This window comes from Tetranychus urticae, chromosome 1 (assembly GCF_039701765.1).
Source record: "Tetranychus urticae isolate SD_2017Ah chromosome 1, NJAU_TeUrti_SD_1.0, whole genome shotgun sequence".
In the NCBI taxonomy this organism is placed as follows: domain Eukaryota; kingdom Metazoa; phylum Arthropoda; class Arachnida; order Trombidiformes; family Tetranychidae; genus Tetranychus; species Tetranychus urticae.
In genome coordinates, this window is record NC_142958.1 from 31,254,616 (window position 1) to 31,275,984 (window position 21,369).

The 21,369-nt window shown below is 31.0% G+C and overlaps 1 protein-coding gene across 3 annotated transcripts; it reads left to right on the forward strand.

Annotated features, from left to right (window-relative positions):
* Positions 1-695: 695 nt before the first annotated feature.
* Positions 696-20,627, forward strand: LOC107362027 (uncharacterized). 3 transcript variants are annotated; one of them, XM_089266012.1, is made up of 5 exons: positions 696-846; positions 1,721-1,967; positions 11,107-11,584; positions 11,671-11,788; positions 18,279-20,627. In XM_089266012.1, exons 2-5 carry the CDS (start codon positions 1,929-1,931, stop codon positions 20,485-20,487), a joined length of 2,844 nt encoding a protein of 947 aa, XP_089122138.1. In that variant the 5' UTR covers positions 696-846; positions 1,721-1,928; the 3' UTR covers positions 20,488-20,627. The 3 variants fall into 3 exon arrangements, with proteins under 3 accessions (XP_089122138.1, XP_025016523.2, XP_089122139.1); XM_025160755.2 differs by lacking the exon at positions 696-846 and having other exon boundaries at positions 1,561-1,967; XM_089266013.1 differs by lacking the exons at positions 696-846; positions 1,721-1,967; positions 11,107-11,584; positions 11,671-11,788 and adding an exon at positions 14,351-15,725.
* Positions 20,628-21,369: the final 742 nt, after the last annotated feature.

Genomic DNA, 21,369 nt, shown 5'->3' on the forward strand with positions numbered 1-21,369 from the left:
AGTAAATTGCATTTACAGATTGCGCAGATTGTTGCCATTCAATGTTCATTTTAATTTCTGGAAATTTTCTCAATTTGATTTTATTGTAACCGATGGCAGTTAAACACTTGAAGCTTTATTAACCAATCATAACTTGAATTGTTATTTCCTGTTAACACCAACAATTTCTCAATTAATCAATGCAATCGCAATCATCTTAATTTGTTCATGTTTTTGGTATCAATTTTCCCATCGGAAATTTGATTCGTTCAGTGAATCCAATTTTCTCTATTTTTTGGTCCAAAGATATTTCTTATTTCAACTTATATTAGACTAATTTTGCAACAATTTAACCTGATACTGATGAAATCTATCATCAGTATCAGGTTAACACCAATCTTCATGAATTGACATCTCGTTGGTTATTTTTGTCGAGGTCTATAAATTTTCGGTAAAAATACTTAGAAGGACATAAATAACTTTATAAGGAATTATTTTACTTTTTTCTGATTAATTAACTTGAATTAAAAGTAGTTAAACTGAAAGCTAATTTTAAAATTAGATTGAAGAGCTTCAATAAATAATTTGATAGCTTTGAATCAGATTGCTGAACATTCAATTCTGGTTGAGATGAAAATTTTGGCTTAGACTTGTGCTTCCATCTATCATTTACGGTATCTACTTATGGCGTAAATAAAAAAATAAAGTTACTTTCTTACATTGATGTTATCATTTTTAATTATTTTATTTGTGCTTGTTATTACGTTTAGTTTATCTTATCTTATTTTACCTTAAATTACTGGGAATTAATTGTTTTCGTTGTCTCTGGTTGTCATCTTGGTATATTACAAGGCAAAGCAAGGAAAGGTAATACTTGGACTTTACTAATTTCATGTTTATCCAACTTTTAAATACATTTAGTTTGGCCAAAGCTTGGGTTTGTTTTTATGGAAATAAGATTTGATAGTTTATGGCTAAAGTGAAGCACTTTACCAGTCTAAATGATTTTTTGAACCATTGATTGACAAATATCTTATGTGTTGAACGTTTAACCAGCAACAGGAGCTTCCAATGAAATCAGATTATAAACCTGGTTTTATTCAAAAGAGTGCTTTTTTCATGGTAAGAGACATTTTAATCTTATAAGTTTACAATGTGGACAATATCTAATAGCAACATTTTTACTCTATTTCCTACAGCCTTACATGCCTTTATCATGTTTCACAGTATATTATTTCATTGGGTTCAGTATTACATTGACTGTATAGTTGAGCTTGGCAACCTAACAAGTCTAACCTGGTAATCTTTGGATTTATCACACTTGGCGTTGTTTTTATTTCTCCGTTTCCAATTTGTTTTTATCAAACCAGTGTAAACACCTCGTTATCCATTGATTTTACTTTCTCATCTAATTCACTTGGTATCACTTAAAAAAAAGAGTTAAGAGGCTTGAATTATCAGTGACTGATTGAATTATTGAACGTCAATTTTGTGCGCAACTCAATGTGATTTTATACTGGAAATAAAGCCAGTTTCAATCCACTCTTCAGAGACCAGTTCAGATTACTATTTACTTCTCCTCACAGTGTCAATGTGAATATAATCATACACATTCACATACACAGCTCAGAGTATATAACAGCAAAAAGAGGAAGAAAAAGAAAGAGAGGAAAGAAACAAAAACATTGTATACTTTTACAGCCATACAGTAATACAAAGTTGCCATTTTACCTTTTTACAGTTGCATTACATTTTTCAATTTTAATCATCCCAACCAACCATCAACCTGATCAAGCCATCTACACAATCAAATCTACATTATTCAATACATTGTTACAACCATTTTTACAAACCTCCTGTTGACTTGTTTACCAGATTAATAATTGGTGTGTGTTGTGTATTTATTACCTTATATGCGTATTGCGCTTTTTACCCATTGATTGGTAGTAATGTTGAATATTGGTCCACCATCAGTTTCAATGCTTCTGGTAAGTTTGATAATTTAACTAAATTCAATTGATCAATACAAATAATTGTTGGTGAGTAAATAGATTAAACCAAATGCCAGATTGACAGTGTGATTGCTGTGTGATTCATCCAACATTTGCTGATGAAAATATACTCGCTTGATTGACAATTACTAGCAAATCTTGTTGAAATAACTTCTCTTCCATCATCATTATCATCATTTCTTGTTACCTATTTTGTTGTCATTTTCTGGTTTCATCTTTTTTGGTCATGTCTTCAACTTCATTTCCTGATTTTGTGTCATTTTTTTCTTGTTTACATTCAATTTGTTCATTAACATTGATTAACAGCTCAACTTGCTTGTTGTTTTTGTGCTACCTTTAACCAAGAAAAAAAACACAACAAATGACAAAACCAGCTATTTTCAAAAAATACCAGAAAATATTGATGATTTGCATTATTGATTTTACCAGATTTTTGTTTTTACCTAAACCAGAATGGAGTAAGGATGGAAATAAACTTAAATAGTTGTCCAATTAACCCAATGTTACCAACACCAATCAGACCAGAAAATGGACCAGAAAGTAGACAATATGATTGAAAAGCCAAGGCTTTTGCCTGTTCATGGTAGATTCACTTGAAGTTAAAGACAAAATGAGATGAGCTTTAATCGCGTACTGAAAAGCCTTCATTGGTAACGATTTTTTGTCTATGAGTTGACATTTTGTTGGCAAAAAAAGTGAACAAAAAAAATGTATTCCTTTGTAAAAGCTTTTGATTCTGTGTGTTGAGTGAAACTAGGAACCAGAACGTGAATCAACTAATCGTGAAAAGTAAAAAAACAAGCCCTGAAAAACCAGGAGATTAACAGGAGTAAAATGGGAAAAGTGAAAATGAATGGTGAAACAAGCGAAGCATTTGAAATGATTAAGATGAATGAAAGATGATGGAGTAACACGTTCAGTTGATCAAAAACAATCAAGGCAAACATGAACCATAAAGATAACTGTGAATTAATTTCTGTTACCAGTTTGCTTCAATTTTGTTGCTTCTCGATAATTAACTTTAATTTTTCACTTGCTAATCAATAATCAACAGAAAACCATTCTCTATCAGCTTCATCTACATCATTACCATTTGTTAATGAAAATGAATGTTTATTTTTAATTTGTTTCTATGGTAATCATCAACTTGATGGTGATCATGATAATGATCAAGTTGAAATTGAATTCTCACAGGAAAGTTGATTAATTTTGAGCAATAATTTAGTCATGAAAATACATAGAAATGGCTACAACTGAAGCAATAGAGAAGCAAGTGTTTACCGATTTGTGATTAAAAGAGAAATGCTCAATTCAGGTGTTAATGGATCATCTCAATAATCTGATTAATCATCATTAAATGCACACTTTGACTGTTGACCTTTTTGCTATTTTAAAGTCTTTCAATCTCGAGTATAATTCCGATTCTGCTGACATCGTTCTTCCATAATCATTATGGAGATTGAAGTTTCCTTTTTTTGATGAAACATCAAAGGCAAACATATTGATTGTTTCTCACACCAAAATGAGATTTAATGATTAAACCAAATAATTGATTACAATCAATACCCAATATTGGTTCATTATTGTCCAATCGGTTTGTTTGCATATTCATTGGCTCATTGACTTATTGATTTGTATTATTTACAGCAATTGATTAGCAGCTTTTTTTACCAACTTAAGATGAAAAGGTAAAAATGGGTGAAATGATGTTTCATTTTCATCTCTTTTTTTACTTGAAAGGCAATGGAAGGCAATATTTTCATTTTCATCTTTTACTTTTTGAAATATTTATCTATTGGAAACGATAAAGAAAAGAATAATCTGTAACATTCTGAGCTATCCTGAAATGTCTCTGAATGACTCTCTAGCCATTTAGCTTTATCAACCAATCACTTTGTATCCATATTTTCATCTGTTGTTGCTGTTCAAGTGTCTATCTATCCATCTGTCTGTTCAAACATTATTACCATCATGATTATCATCATTCTCATCATAATCATGATGATTCCTTTCTTGTCTTCTCTCTCTCTTACTTTCCAAATCCATTGAGCAAAATAAAATTATTGAACACAACTAAATGGATAACTGTTAGTTGCGCTCTTGGGATCAATGGATATAATGAGGTAACATTTTGCTTCAAGTGAAGATGATGAGGTTAAGAAATAATAAGGCAAAAGATGAAACCTTTTCTCAACAATTTGTTCCTGTTCCATTGCCATTTCCATGATTATCAAAGATTCGTCCTGATCATCATCACCATCCATCTTCACTGTACATGGTTAAACATCTATTATTATCATTATTAATATTAGAAAGAAAAAAGCTCTTCTTTAATTCACTTTCCTTATGTATCAGTCTTACCCGATCAACACATTTCAACACCATTACTTGATTAATTTACCATTAACTTTATTCAGCAACAACATTATTACATTGTAACATCATCATCATTAACATAATCATTACCATGATCATCGTTACAATCATGATCCGTTTCCGTCCAGACTATTATTATTAATCAAATTGTAAGCCAAGGTTGAACCAGAAACTTGCCCATCATTGGCCTTTAATCAACACCATTACGTATTAACCCAAATATCAAGTTGAAACGTTGGTTCAATTTTTAAATGCGTTTCCAGTTCGTTTGATTTTCTTTTTACATAACGTTTGGCCAAACCATTTCACCAATTGTTCAACAAGTTGATTCAATCAAGATGAATCAGTTTTTTTCATCGTTAATAGCATTATCTAATCAACAATTGAGTTAACCAGAAAATGTTTTCCTTGCGCTGTTCAAGGTAAACATCATTTCTTCTTCTTCTTCTTTTCCATTTCACTTTTCCTGGTTAATGGAACCAGATTTTTTCGACTTTGCTTGTTGGCTGTTTTTTTTTCGCTTAAAAATTGATTTTTCACTTTCAAATTATCATAAATTAACTATTTATAAAATTGATAAACTTGACAATCAATCAAACATGTAAATGAAGAGTCAACTCTACTTTTGTTGAATATCATTGTGTTAACAAACCATTGTCAAATATGCAAACAAAACCAGATAAACTTGAGAGGCAAAGTGATCAATAATCAAGACGATTGGCTTGTTTAGCATCATTTAGTTTATGTTAACCCTTCAAATGTCAAATTAAAGGTCAATTTTTTATTAATCTAAAGCTGACCAATTCTGTTGCATTTGTATTCATTACACTTTTCGAGAATCGTGTCTGATCTTTCCAAGTTAGAAGCATTAAAGATTGAAGACAATTATTCAATGCACATGAAACATGATATTGAAAGTATACCAAACAGTTGAACAACACTCTTACCGTGACATTATCGTCATTTTCATTCGATTACTTTTCGCCAAAAAATGAACATTTGTCCTAGCTTTTGGAAAATAATATTTCAAGCTGATTACATTTCTTTCATTTGAAGGTTTTCCAATCTGAACTTTGAGTTTCATCTTTTGATCCTTCATCATGCCTTGAAGAGAACTTGCAATTGCCTGAGAATTGACAATTATCCTGATTATTGTACATTAGAAATAAATTATTAGCAGAAATAAATTGGATGAAAAATTGACTGCATTAAGAGCCTTTTGTTTCATTTAAAATTGAATTGTTCAGCAAAATATTCGTCAATTAATCGTTTTTTATTATAAGCTTTATTCTGAAAAAATTCCAATTCCAATGTTCGAATAGATGAAAGCTATAAATTTGTTTCACTGAACCACCCACGGAAATTCAGTAGAAAAGCCGAAGACTTAATTTACCTTGAAAATCGCGTAAATTAATCTTTTAAAGTTAGGCGAACCTGAAGTTAACTTCAAGCTGTGAAAATTTTATTTGCTTTGAATTGGTCAGTTTTTGCTGAAGAAATCTAATTTTTAATATAAAATCCCAAAAAGCTGAAGATTAACTGTAAATCCTTGTTACAAATGTATTCATTTATGAAGTAAATACTTTAAATTTGTGCTCAGGATAATAAAAATCAATCTCGAATGCTTTTCTTCAACTCTTTATGCATTTTAACTTTGCTTGCATGTTTATTCACTTTCTGATGATTTCACTCATTTAGATGACAATTTATTTCAATCAATTATCAATTCATAGATTGAAATGTGACTTCATAGTGTGATATACATTACACTTTGGATTGACTCTAAGATGTCAATAAGATCCGAAATCAAAAGTATTTTCATCTGTTTGATCGAGTCAGGTCTTCTTGTGTTTAAGCCAGAAGTAGTGACTTGTTTCGTTTATGTTTGACAAAACTCATCTCTGAAAGCTTTCACCATATTATCGCAAAAACCAAGTTCTTGAGGCAGAACTTAAATTTTGAAATTTCGATAAATAAAACCTTATAATGTTGATATAATAACGTTATACTTATTTAAAGCTCTAATACAACAAAGCATAAAGCTATTGCATTGACCTTTTACTCGACTTCCAACAAGATTTACTTGTGTCTATGGAAAGTCTTATAACTCTTTCAGGTAACGATTTCCTTGACAATGAGCTTTTAGAAGTTCAAAAGATTTCATGAATATGAAAATATAAATGTTCTCGCAGAATTTATATTTACTTTGAACATTGGAAACAAACATTTATTTTCATATGAAAATCAACAATCAATTCTTCAACTCCAAGACTATCTTGACCACTATGAAAATGACTAGTTGACCAACTAATGTCTGAAATCCTTCCTCTTGCCTTCATAATTGATTCGCTGAATTTTCATCATTTTTCATTTTCATTTCTTCTTCACATTGAACGATTCCTCTTCGCCCATTTGGTCAAAATGAATCTCTAGAAGGACTAGTTGCTAAGCCATTTTCATTCAACTTTTAATTCCAAAATCGATCTTAAAGTTCCACGAAATTGTCAACCAACACGTAAAAATGATCAAAACGTTTATATTGATTATTCAATGATATTCAAACTGCAATTTGAATGAAAGGTGGAATCAATACAATTGAAACATTCAACACCACATTAACTAATCATTTTAAGGCAAATCAGAAGAATCAGAATAGAAGAATGAGAATAGTTTGAATGTCTTGAGAATCCAAATTTTAGTTTAAACTGAAAAGTCAATTTGTACCAAATCGAACCAGAATTGAACCAGAAAAGTCTTTGTACCAAGATTATGATGATGGTTGAAATTGTGAATCAAGGTGATGGTTAAGTAAGATTTGAGGTTGATTGATTATATTTTATTGTAAGGGAAAAGGGAAAATGAAATGTGCCTTTGGACTGAGGGAACAAATAAAAATGTGAAATGATGAAGATGAGGAAGATGAGGAAGCAAAAAATTTACTCCTTTTTTTGCCAATCTTTTCAATGTTCATCTTCATCTTGATCCTTCCACTGAATCTATCTCTGTCTCTCAACTTGTCATCTCAGTCTTTTAACATTGCTTAATGATTGATTGTTGCATATAACCTGATTTTATGTTGACCTTTTTGTTTGTCTTTGTGCTTGTTGATTTTGGTGTATAAATGTATAGATATTTTTGCTCAGCTAAGGCCTCAATCTCACAACATGACAACAATGAAACGCAAACAGTGAACAACAACTTTTAACGAGCAAAAAATCAAATTGTGAATCCCATGTGAGTTTTGTCATTAAATGAGCAATGGAAAAGGATAACTGAAGGGAAACAATCCAAGGTTTTCATCCGTTGTTGGATGCTGAGAGTTACTGGCTCTACTTGAGATGTTATTGAAGATGAAGATGATAATGATGATGGTTGATTGTTGTTATTGTTGTTGATGATGATAATGATGAAAATGAGTGAAGGCAAATAGAATCATTTAAAGTAAGAAAAACATTAACATGATAATTTATATTGTTGAGATTCTCTGTGCTGCCTTAAGGAGGTTAAACTATTATTATTATATCTTTTTGCTTCTTTCATGGAGAAAAATATATTGTTCAGTTGATACAATGTTCATCAGCATTGATTTCAATCTGGATAAAGTCACCTTGCAATTGAAAATGTTGAACATGATTCTCTTGAAGCTCATTGTTCCCTTTTTTGCCTTCCTCTCATCAAAATTGTTGTTGCTTACAAGGAGACGTTTGAAATGATTTATAGCTACAATATTTAAATGGCTCATCGTTATCATTCACATTAAATTGTCCATAGTTTTTCAATTCACTTCATTCAATTTAACATTTGCCACTTTTCACTCCCAGTCAGTCCCTGGTTCAGATTGTTTCATTGAAACGTTTGATTCTTTCAACTTGCTTGGCTGCTTCTGACAGATGAAGGACATTGTTGCATTATTTTGTATTGTCACAATAAATGGATTAGTTGAAAGACAACTTGATCATTGCGAATGTTTCTATTTCGGAACAAATTGCTTTCAATTTAGTCTAATTGTCAATAAAAGGCCATTTTATTTGTCGATCATTTGAGCTCAAAAAAAAGACCGATAATCATAAAAGCGTGATTATTTGAACAAGTCAACCAGCTTTTAGATTCACTTTAAACTTGGATTTTAATCGGAAAAGACTTCATTGAATTTTAAGATTTGATGAACCTGTGAATGAGTGAAATACATGACATTATCAGGCTTATTGATTAACAATTTGATCTATTTATAATGACCTTTCAAGACGTGAGCGTTAATATTGATCTCTATTATGTTTCTGTAAACTCAAGCGATCATGGATTTATGTCTGTTTTGCTTATGAGATTTGATGAAGAATCAGATTATTCAGGTTTGTTTTCTTGATTTTGGTTAACTGATTATCGAAGGTAAGGTCACAATTGAGTTGATAATTTGAAGAGATGCTCTTCCAACTGACTGATTGACTTGATCGACTATGTTCACTGTTGTATTGGCCATCTTTGTCTGTCTTTTCAAAAGTAAAATGTATTGATTTTTGAAAATGTTTTTTCATGTATTTTTAACCCAATCGTTGGTTGTTAAATATCCATTTTTGAATCGATTGATAAACTGATTTGGAACACCTCTGTCCATAATGAGATTACTTGATGACTGATAGTTGATTTGATCCCAACAAACATTTGGGTTGAACAAAATTTGACAAAGGCATTCATCTTGATCAAGTTCATTTTTGCCTGAAACATCAATACATCCTTTCAACTTGATCCTAAATGTTTCCTTGCAATTTTAAACTGAAAAGATTGAAAAGATTATCGCAAAGATGATGATGATGAGATTAGGCCTTTGATAAACACTTTTTTTGAAACATTGTATTGAGACTGGGTAAAGCCGTACATACAAAGTAATTCATCTAATCGAAAGCAATTGTTTCACAGGTAATTTGGTTTGATTCATTTGGCGATTCTTCGCTCATCATGAAGAGTAGAAAGTGATGATGATGAATAACATAATGTTTTGGGTGTCAATAAGGCCCAACCCAAGTAATTTATACCCAAAAATAACAATAATGAGACCATAATCATCCTCACCATGATAAAGAAAAATGATTGCAAATCCAAAGTGAAGCCTAAAGACTTTCAAGGTACAAATAGACATAAAAATGTATCAAAACGACATGATCATCTCAATTGATCAACATTATTGATATTAAATCATCCATACACTGATTATACTTTTATAAACACCTAAACTAATTTGACGTTATTATTATAAATAAATTTGATAAATAGTTGAACATTAATATCACAGCAATCACAATGGCTGAAGCATGCAGCAGGCATTAAACACGGGAAAAGGCTAAATATTGCTTTTCATTTGATTTACCTTTTTTTATCACTATTAAGCTTGCTTATTATGAATTATCATTTTTGGGTCTTTTTTCATACTTTCATTCATTCCTTTATTCAGTTATTTCAATATGGTTACCATTTTTGTATCAATATATTACTATTGCAAGCTTTTCTGGTTATTTTTTGGTTTACCTTTTGCTTTTTGCTTGGTTTACCCAAATATTTGCCTTGAATCAGCATTTTGAATACATTCTTAAAATTCATTCAGATATTTTTTTTATTATTATTACTATTAGATATTTTTTTCTCGTATAAAATGTATATTTCAAGTTAATTCATTTTGGTTGCTTGTGATCATTTATTTGACTATTTTATTGATTACAATTGTTACTCTTCAGTGATCTTTGAGTATTACTTTATTGCATACATTTTGTTGTTTCCCTTTGGTTTTTATAGCATTAAACAAAATTAAATTTAACCTTAATCCTGAATCGTTTGGAATCAATCAATCATGGATATCAAAAGATAATAAAACTCAGCTTGGCCAATTGTTCAATCCCAATATCGTTCAGCATTTCTTTGTCTTTTATCCTTGATAATGTTTCTTGGTATTTCTTGATTGAACAAATGTTGATTCCTGGTCTTGAAATTTATAATACAAAAAACCAACTCAGGAACAATTTGTTTTATTGTTACAAATTAAATAACTAAGCAACCAAATGATCACAATGAATATTATTAGTTGGTAAAAGTAAACAGAGGCAAACAAAAGTAAATGTAACTAAATGATTTACATTTTTATAAAATGATAATGATGTCTTTTTTTGTTTCTCATGTTTGCTTTGTGTTAGTATTTGATTGTTTTCAACACAATTTATTGTTCACAAGTAACATTGTATAATTGTATTTTGTTTGTTAATTTGCATAAAACCAATAGCAAGAGACATTGTTATTGGTTAAATGTGTTGCTTTTTTGCCTCTACATCACTTTTAGTGAAACATTGTTTAGATTATTTGTTTTTACATTTGACATTATAATCATGTTCAGGTGAAAATATTGAAATTTGTTGTATTTGAATGCAACAAAATTATCAAATGTATTGTGTTTATTAACATTTGAATAAAGGTGTTAGTAAAACTGTTGTTCACGAAAAAGATGGAATAATTGATTCTAGATTTTCTAAAAGCCTTTTTGATGGTTGAATTCAATTCACTTTCACATATATTATTCATTTTGTCTTCTTCTTTGCGATGATGATGCTGGAACTTTGAGGATTTATATTAGCAATATCGACAAGGTTGGAAGATGTTGTCCATTGCTTTGTATTGGTCCGTTTTTAAAATGCTTTTTATGATCAAATTGAACTGTGATTTCATCTTGTTTTTATCTTGTCTTTCGTTGAATCAATAGGAGATCGAGAAATTGGTTCTTGATGAGATTTCAGACTTTACACCGAACCAGGGCATCAGCTTGGGCCCAGCACCAGAAGGACATCGGGATCCAATTGCTAAGCTATTGTCAACTAGAAGTAAACGAAATGTTTCTTTAATCCAAATTGACAATGGTGAAAGCTGTGATGGCGACGATTTTGATGAAGGAGAAGCTGATGATTGTGATAGTGGAGAGGAAAATGATGAAAATGAAGATATTAGTTGTAAGTCACAAAAAGATTATGATATCAAAGTTACTTCAGATGGGCTGAGAAAAAGAAAAGGAACAAAACGACTTGTCCATAATAACGATAATTTGGCGAATATCAATAACTTAATTAATACTGATGGTGTCAATTTAGAGTTAAGCTTGGATGATATTTCAGATGATGGCTGCCTGTCACCTTGTTGCCAAGATTGTCGTTCTGGATTACAATCACCTGTACATATTATTTCAGGTAGAGTCGCCAGAGACTGTAGTAGAGTTCAATTTCAATCGGCTTATTTACAACTTTCATGTTTTCCAAATGATTTTTTTTATCAGGATTAAATGGTGAATCAAACAGGCACATAATAGCCAGTCCTGAGATGAACAAATTTTTAACCCATGAGCCTCCTGATGGCTGTGAAAAAGTGAACATAACTAGAGATATAAAGAAATGGTAAGATTAGATTTTATATTAAATTTTGGACAGAAAGGACTCTGAACTCTTTGCTTCTTCTTCACATGATAAATATCATGTTAAGCCGTACATCATGCATATTATTAAATGTTGCACCTTTTTTACAAGAAAAAACTCTGATTACTGTTTCACTGTTCTATGTTGGTAGAGCGATTTTGGTTTTAACGATAATAATGATAATGAATGCAATTTAACTTTTAAACTGTCATTCTACTTAAGAAATAGATGTTGCAAGAACATAGATGTATAATGAGCTTATTTTTTACAATAATAGCTTGAATCTAACTTTACCATTAGGTTGAATGTAACTGTAATTGTAATTTATTAGAGGAAAAGAGAAGAGGTAACACAAATAGTGCAACTCTCATTGCCAATAAGAAACTATCGTCGTTATCCATATAATTATTATCATTATTACTCAGGATTAAATTGAATTTATAAGTAGCAAAAGTTGCTTGTTAAAAAAAGTAGAAAAAAATAACGAGGCTGAACGAGAAATGAAAAGATTGTTTTTATGAAAAAAAAATATAACTACAAGTTATTATTTGACTTACTTGAATAATGATGATGAGATCAAATCATCATTTTACATTTAATTGTAACTGATTCAAGCTGAATCAACGATGGAGAAGAAAATGAAGATAAAGAAGATGAAGAAAGTAAACATCATTAAGCAAATGAATATATTTATAATGATGAGTTTCAATCAATGTATTGTTAAAGTCAACGTTGTAAAGGTATAGCTGTGATGAATAGGACAGTTTGATAACAATAGGGGTAATCATTTTCATTTGTAACAGCAAATACTTATACTAATGATGGAAGGTGTATTAACGTCAATCAAAGGAATACTAAGTTCAATTGTTGAATGAGTTGAATTTAAATTAATTGAAATTATTGTATTGAAAAGTAACAGACATTTTGGGTTCTCTAAAGATTTGGAATCCCGCTTAAGCCTTTTACCGCCTCCATTACTGTAAAGATGGGGGAAAAATTAATTTTCCCCATTAAAGAAAGTGAAACATTGTCTTTCTTTTTAATTGATCTAATTTTTTACAAAAGATGGCGAGAGTGACAAAATTAAAGTGTTGGTCATTGCTGGTTGATTTATAAATGTCTTTACTCATTGTTTTGTTTAATTGTTTGATTAATTGTGTTATTATTTTAATTTGTTTGTGTTTCACAGTTTCCGGCCTAATCAATTATCACATGTTGTTCTTGCCCCATGTCCACAAAAACCATGTAATCCAGGATTTGTTTTACTTCCTAGCCAAAGCTCGGCTTTCTTACCGTTAACCAAGATTTCCAATGATAATCTAGACATTATTACGAATCGACTTGGTAACACTGATTTGGGAACATCAATCAACAAATTAGGATAGTAGATTGTAATCTTGGGATCAAAAGGGAAACACCAACAACACTACAAAATCCAACTACATCAACAAATATTCTCCGTACCTATTTCTCATTCTTGTTTCACCTTATTTTGTTTGTGGTAACAAATTGGTAATTCAAATCAATTCTCTAATTGTAAAGGTTTGGTTAAAGTTGATGATTAGACATTTACCAAAGAGAAGAAGAAAACCAAAAACATAATCTTCTCTCTGTTTTCATTCCTTGTTTTATGTGATTTACAGTTCTCACTCCAAACTCACGATGAAGCTTAAACCGATTTTGATTAACCAGCAACTTTGATTTATATACTCATTCTTAATAGCTCTAGGATGACCAGAAATGAGTGGAACAAAAGAGATATTGTTGATCATTAAAAATCTAATCACTATCATCCCTAACTGCTATTTGACCAAACAATTTTACAAAATCAATTTGTGCACATTTGTTGTTTAATTTTACTCGCATTTTTGTTTTCCATTGAACTCTTGTTTCAACCCAAAATCCTATCAAAGTTTTACATACAATTATTTTCCAATGTTTCAATTTTCCTCTTTAACTAATTGCATCCTGTATTGTTTCACTCAAATAGAGATTTTATTAATTATACTAGTAAGATTAAACCAATTGTGTAAAACACGTAATTGTATAATATGAAATTTACCTCTATAACAAATGAATAAATAATGATTGCTATCAAGTGAGACAGTTTACATTTTTTTGACCAGGTTAACTGTTTACATGGAAAACAAATTTCAATGGTTAATGGCAATGATAGTAACAATTTACATAAGTAATGTACACAATGTAAACCTAATTGACCAAAGTGGTAAATCAATCATTGTCATTGTTCATGATTACAAGGTAATTGAATGTTATCCAACAGTTGCAAGACCATTGAAAATTAATGACCATCTTCACAATTATCACAAATAATCTCAATAACTTTCCAATTAATATAATTGACTTTTATTCAAATGCATGTTTAGTGACTGTGAAAATTAACCCAAACCCAAAGTAAACCTAATAATACCCAACCAGAACACCCAAGCCTAAGCCTTAAAGTTAACCAGAAAAGCAGAGCAACAAACGTGTAATAAAATCAATGTTAATGTGAGTTGATCGAAGCTTTAAATTATCTTAGAAACATGTAAAGTAAAATATTTGAATCAACCGATTATGATGATTAAATTAGACTATTAAAGGTGTATTAAAACAATTGAAATGATTCCTATGAGATTGATCATTGAATCTGAAAGTTGGCTTATTGTTTTTGTCTATGCTTAATACGCTCCATATCTGGTTGATTTTGTAGCCAGCTTTTCAAAGCAAAGTAATAAAATAAATGTATTTACAATTGTTGATTGTTGAAGCTTGATCATTTAATCATAATAACATTTGTTATTATTTTTATTATTTTGTGATTACAATTGTTGGAAATAAAAAGCAAAAGTGAGTTAGAAGAGGTAATTTCTGGTCTTAACCATTATGCTTTTGCTTTTTTTTCTGGTTGTTTACCAGTTAATCATGAAGATTAAAATGGTAAAAATGATATTCTTGTTGATGATTGTTATGAACTAACCAGAAAAACAATAACAATGAAGATGATTACAATCAAGTAAATGATAGTTTTTGTTGGCCCACCCTAAGGCTAATAATGAAGTAAATGTTTAACAGCAATCAACTGTATCAACTTGTTTCAATTAAGAGTAAAGGTAAAAACAAAAAAAAGTGAATGCTGTTGACGAGATGATGATGAAGATGAAGTTTGTTTATCTGAAAATGTAGCAACTTAAATATTGATCCAATTTTTTGGTAAATAAACAAATTGGTAGTTAAAATGGTTAAGCAATTGTCTATTTGATTATCACTTGTTCAAGGTGCGGTTAAAGGCAATTATCAAGTGCAGCGCTTAACCATCAACAATCAAATGTCAAACCTGATCTTGAATAGCACAACAACACCATCACCAGAAAAACACCAAAAAGATACCGAAAAACAAACACCAAACAGAATACCCAATCGGGTAAACCCAATCATGACTCGATCTGTGATCCATTGTTTTACCATTTTTTGTTCAATACCAGTTTGGTTAACTTGATTGTCATCTTAATTGTCACCCGATTTTGGTTTCTTATTTTGTTTTACATTTGCTTTACATTTCACTTTCAATTCATATTTATATTTAAATTTTCAATTATCTTGTTTTGTCTATTAGTTTATTGTTTATTAATTATACATTCAATTGTGATTCAATTTTAACCAGTTTTGTTATAATGAAAGTTGAGTGATTTCAATGAAACCCATTTTCCCATCAGCATTTCAAGTCCATTTTGAATCCTGGTTTTTGTGGTTTTAATATGCATCTCACTGTGATAGTTAAATCAACTGGATTATGTTGATCAAGTGTAATCATGTTAACTTACATTCTGTTAATTTGGTTGATTAACCTGGCTGATTATGGTGGACCAGTTGCCATATATTTACCCCAATCTAAAGTTTTACCCGTTTTCATCCCAATGTAAGTATCTAATTTATAACTACTGTTTACATTGAAATTGTTCAATGATCAAATTAAGTGAATCTTTTTTTACTGTTTAAACTAGCAATTACCTTGAAATGGCAATTTTCATCATCAATCAATAATAATCTAAATGAAATGCAAATGAATGAAAACAGTTGATGAAAGCGCTATTCAGATTATTGATTAATAACTCAGAGTGTTGACTAAAAGGATGAAATTGGTTAAGTCTATTGAATTGTTAATTACAATTGCAGAGATAGAAAAATGAAAGTGTTTTTAACATTGAACTGTACAAATGAAATGGATCAGTTCAACTTAAAAATCAATAGATTGTGTTGTTTTACCAGTAAATTGAAATCTATTTAGCGTTGGAATATTTTGTTTGTTGTTTAATTATTGTCACCCTTGCATGGTAATTGTAGTGAAAGTCAGGGAATAATTAAAAGATAATTAATTACAGTAGAGTGAGTTGGTAAATGAAACAAGTCTAATAACAATGGGAAAAAGGCTTGAGAAGATGAGATGAATAAAAGGTTGAGTTGAACCAGAATTAAAAGTAAATTACAATAATTAACTAACAGTAACAGCTCTTGATGATTGACTGTACATTAAATTTTGACCAGGAAAAATGTTACATTTTTTAAAGGTTCACTGAAATGGCAAATATTAATTTACCAGAATTTTTTAGGTATCCAATGATGATAAAGAGTCAAGTTGAAAAAATCAATTCAAATAAAAGACCCTAAGAAACAGTGAACATGAAATGAATTTTTTACAAAAATTGATTGCTTAACCGATAAATATAATTTCCAATTTTCAATCTTCGAGTAATGCACAGTTCCATGTCAGGTCAGAATAAATCAGGTCAACCTTCATTTCTTTATGAATTTCGATAGAATAGATTCAAGGCAATATTTCTCATAAATGTCAGAGGTTATCCTCGACTCGTGGATGAATGAATGAAGCACATTTATATAAGATCGATAGCTTGCAAAACTAAAAACCGCTTCGGAAATTCGCTCTTCTAATCCTCATTAACCCTTGATTTCATATTTAATTTTTTCTCTTGACCGAGGGTCGAAACACATAATTTCATCTTTTAGCAGCTTCAGTCTCTGAAATCGAAGGGTTTTCACCTACAAATTGTCCACAGCACTTAACACTTTGAGGGTCATTATTCTGATCGGTTAACCTGGTGAAAAATGTGTTTACACTTTTCATTGTAGGGTTAGTTTTTAAGAAGATTTCATTTCAATGAAAAATCATATTATAAAAAACCTTCTTCTACAATATTTGCCAATTGGCTAAAGTAAAACTAAAGCTTCTTCGGGCCTTTGAGTCCTCGTTGTGGAGGGTCAATGGTTATTTCAAAGATTAGTTGAGTTTCTGTGATTGCGATCTCTGTTTGGTCAAAGTGAGTACTGAATTAGATTCAGATTTAGTACTAAAAGTCATCACTTTATTATGCGGTAAGATGTTGAACTCGGAATTCCTTCAGAACTCAAATCAGTTCACTTTAGAGTCAAATTCACAAGAATAAAATAAATTAGCTCTTTTCGCGTTCGGCCTTATTAAGTATATTTAATTGACGAAATTAAGTCTACTTTTGGCCTCAAAATAATCAGAAAAGTGCAATGTTTTATTTTGCAGCTTTATTTTTTTCCAATATCCTTGTTAAAAAGCGTTATTTTTACATTTGAATTCATTGCCACTACTTCTTGGAGAACCTTTATCATCGTGTTTTCCATTTCATTTTTTATCCTTTTTTTCTCATTTTGATCATTTGAATTGTGATTTCATTCTGTAATAATCATTTATATATTCTTGTCTCATAAATTTCACTAGTCACTTGTCAAAGTAAATACTATCAATCTTTTGCTTTGCGATAAACTATTGAGTTGATAATATGAAACATTGAAACCATCTTTTCATTTCACTGAGTTTATCATTGAATAAAATATTATTTTCATGTTTTTCTCTCTTTTTTATTTCTCTTTTTGCTGCTCAGCATTTCATATTTGGGTTCATCTTTTTTTACCTCATTTTTCATTGTTTCTGACTGGTTACTTGAAATTTTATCATTAAGAATTAATAGTTGTTACAATTCAATCAATTGATGCTATAATAATAATATTGGTTTGCCTGTTATCTTATACTAGGTTGAACCAGACAATTGAATTAACTTGTGTATTAACTTGCGGTTAATTTAATGATGCAGACAATTTATTCACAATTTGTGTTCACTTTAACAGTTGATATTGATTTAGACAACAGTTAAAGCAATGAGATGATAAAAATTGTCTTCAATTTGTGGACAATTTGATGTAAATAATATTCTCATATTTATTGCATTTACTCTTGAGATTGACATTTATGTCAGCCTTTTACATTGAAAATAATTTATTTGGAAAGGAAAATTTGATCACAAATAATCAACTTTTACCATTCACTATAAATATGTTGAACAGCTGATCAAAATGATACATAAACGTCTTTTTAATCATCATATTAATCTTATTATTTTTTCCTCTTTTAACCATTTCTCAATAGCAAAGACAATCATAACAATGAAAGGAAAGGTGAAGATTCACAGCAACAACAAGTTAATATTCAATCGATGGCTGGAACCAAAGACAAGGACTCAGATGAAGACGATTCAAATGAAACGGATCAAATGGCCGATACATTGAGTGACAAGACTGAACCCAAACTAATCAACAGTGATTCCAATGGTGATTCCAGTGATTCTAATGGTGCCACTAACAGTGATGATGATTCGGACGGAGAGAGGAACAAGGGAAATCTTTTGACTTCACCAATCCAACAAGAGTCTACATTGAATGAAATGCAAACTTCAATGATGAATCAACTTTTATTGGGTTCAATTGGTACAACATTGAGAGATGTTAATCCTTTAAGGAATCCTTTTGATGAAGAGACGGAAAGTTCATCAGCTTATGATGGTGATAATAATGAATCTGAAAATGACAAGGCAAGACGCTTGGAATCAATAATGTTAAAGGGTGAAGAGGACGACAAGGATTCATTGTTGACACCATCTTTGGGTTCTTCTTCATCTTCAGATGGTTCATTGTCACCTTTTCCATCCCAAGACTCTTTAGATGTAAATGAAGCAGAAATTTCATCTTCCTCAGCATCTTCTTCATCATCACCTTCGTCCCCTTCATTATCCTCTTCAACATCTTCTTCACCAGAATCAACTTTCTCTGCCTTCTCCAGTCTCGTTGATTCGGATAATATTAATTCACTTTCACTGCGATCCCTGATTAAACGGTTAAAGCCTTTCCAATCAGCTGAATCATCATCATTAACATCATCGTCCTCATCAGGGTCACCAATTATGCCAGGATCAGCATCCTCATTGTCTGATGCCCATAATCATCAATCAATCTTTAGTCAGCATCACTTATTAAATTTAGGAGATGCTAATGTAGATTCTGTACCATCCAAATCAATGGTTCCTTTAACATTGACTACAGATTTAACTGGATCCTTACAGCAGGCTTTATCATCAGCCATGTCAACCTCTTCATTAAACTCGCCTTCTCTATCACAATCATCTTCTTCTTCATCTTCTTCACCCAACGAATTATTCAATATGCTGAGCCTTTACCAGCAAATCAATGACAATTCAATGTCTACAGCGAAAGATGATTTCAATTTACATTTATTTAAACCTCTTTACGCTTCCAATTCACACTCTCCAACATTTTCACTTTCATCTTCTTCGCCTTCAACATCGTATCGCCCTTCATCGTCATCAACCTCATCAAATGATCATAAAACTCGAACAATCATTTTACCAATCATGAGTGATTCTCTATTCCAATCTGCCAATCCATTTTACGAAGCGCTGTTACAATCATTATCTTCATCGTCATCGTCTTCTTCACTACCTTCTGGTTCAACTTTAAAGCTTTTTCAAGATGGCTTTACAAATACTAATTCTGAATTGAGTCTTGATGGTCAATCAAATGTTGGTGAATTGAGTAGCCTCTCGGGTGTTACAGGTACCAATGAAATGGACGATTCAATGCACTCAGTTACACTACCCGACTCTTTGGTTGGTACATCATTTGGTGTTAAAGGCCATCCATACGTTGTTGTAGATGAAGAGTTTAATGCTAATGGGATCGGTTTACCTGCAGGTTATAAACCAGATATTTTGGGTATTTTGGGTAATGCAAATCAACAGAACCCACCTTGCGCTGGTATATCATCTCCTGATGCTCAATCAAATAATGGAAAATTAGAAAGAGAGAAAGAAGAATATAAGCCTGAGAAAAAACCACCTTGTCTACTTCATCAACCAAATCATTATCCAAGCTCAGGCGATCAAGAAAACAACAGAAATGAAGATCGCCAGCCACAATCACACCAATTCCATCAACCTCGTGAACCCAATCGAAATCCATCTGGACCAGATAGTCAGACATCAAATGACGATAAAGACAAATATCATCGACACCGAGATCAAGACCGTGATCATGACCGAGACCAGCACCGAGACGCACAACGAGATCAGCATCGAGATCAACACCGAGATCAATATAGAGATCAGTACAGAGATTCACAACAAGATCAATACCGAAGTCAACACCGAAATCAACCTCAGGGACATCATCTGGATGATGACCGAGAACCATACATCCCACGAAATCGAACAAGCTTTCGAAGTATCCCTTTCATTAAAGGCGCTTATAGATACAAACCTGATCCAGGTTATGAAGTAGTTTAACTCAACTACATAATCTAAACCATTAAAAAGCCTTCCGTCTATTAGGACTCACAATTTGTCAGCATCAACAAATTTATTAAACGCTAATGCATTATTTTTCAAACACTCATATTGAATTTGTCAAATAAATTTTTGTATTTTAATCACCTCGCACTGTATTTATTTGAAATCGACAATTATAAATTAGAACATAACCCAATTCGGAAATTCAGAATTAAATCTAGTGCTATTTCTGAAATAAACTTGCAACTTGCCATTGATAAGATTAGATTATTATTAGATTTTACAATGAAATCGAACTAAATCCAGTCTAGCTTTGTGTTCATCTTTAAGCAAATATATTTTTACAATAAATCAATTGAACCAATAGATTCTTAGGCATTAATCAAGTCCAATAGTGTAATTGGTTCATTTTTGAGCGTCTCAAATGAACGCCTTTTGAACACAGCAACACAACACTATCCTTGATGATTTACTAACGTGAAATCATTGTTACAGAAACTACCGAAGTAAATTTAAAAGCCAAATTAAAATCTCTGGATATGAATGATACGAGTAAGTTTTAAAAACAAAATTTAACAATTGAGATTCTAAGCAAATCCAACAAATGTATGAATTATTAAACAATTTGATTTGTTGAAACGAATGTACGAATGTATTTAAAGTTTAAATTTTAAACTTGATCAACAGATGGAGCAAAAGTATGGAACTCATGGAAATCGATTATCAATCTTTGCAGATATTTCTAGTATCGATATTTGTATCGATAGGAAATATCGTTTAAACCATGCTTTTCTATGGAGCGAAGTGATATGTAGCAGTGAGTACGGATACTATCTGTTTGAACTTGTAAACAAAATTGATTAAGCTCTTATTCAGGAT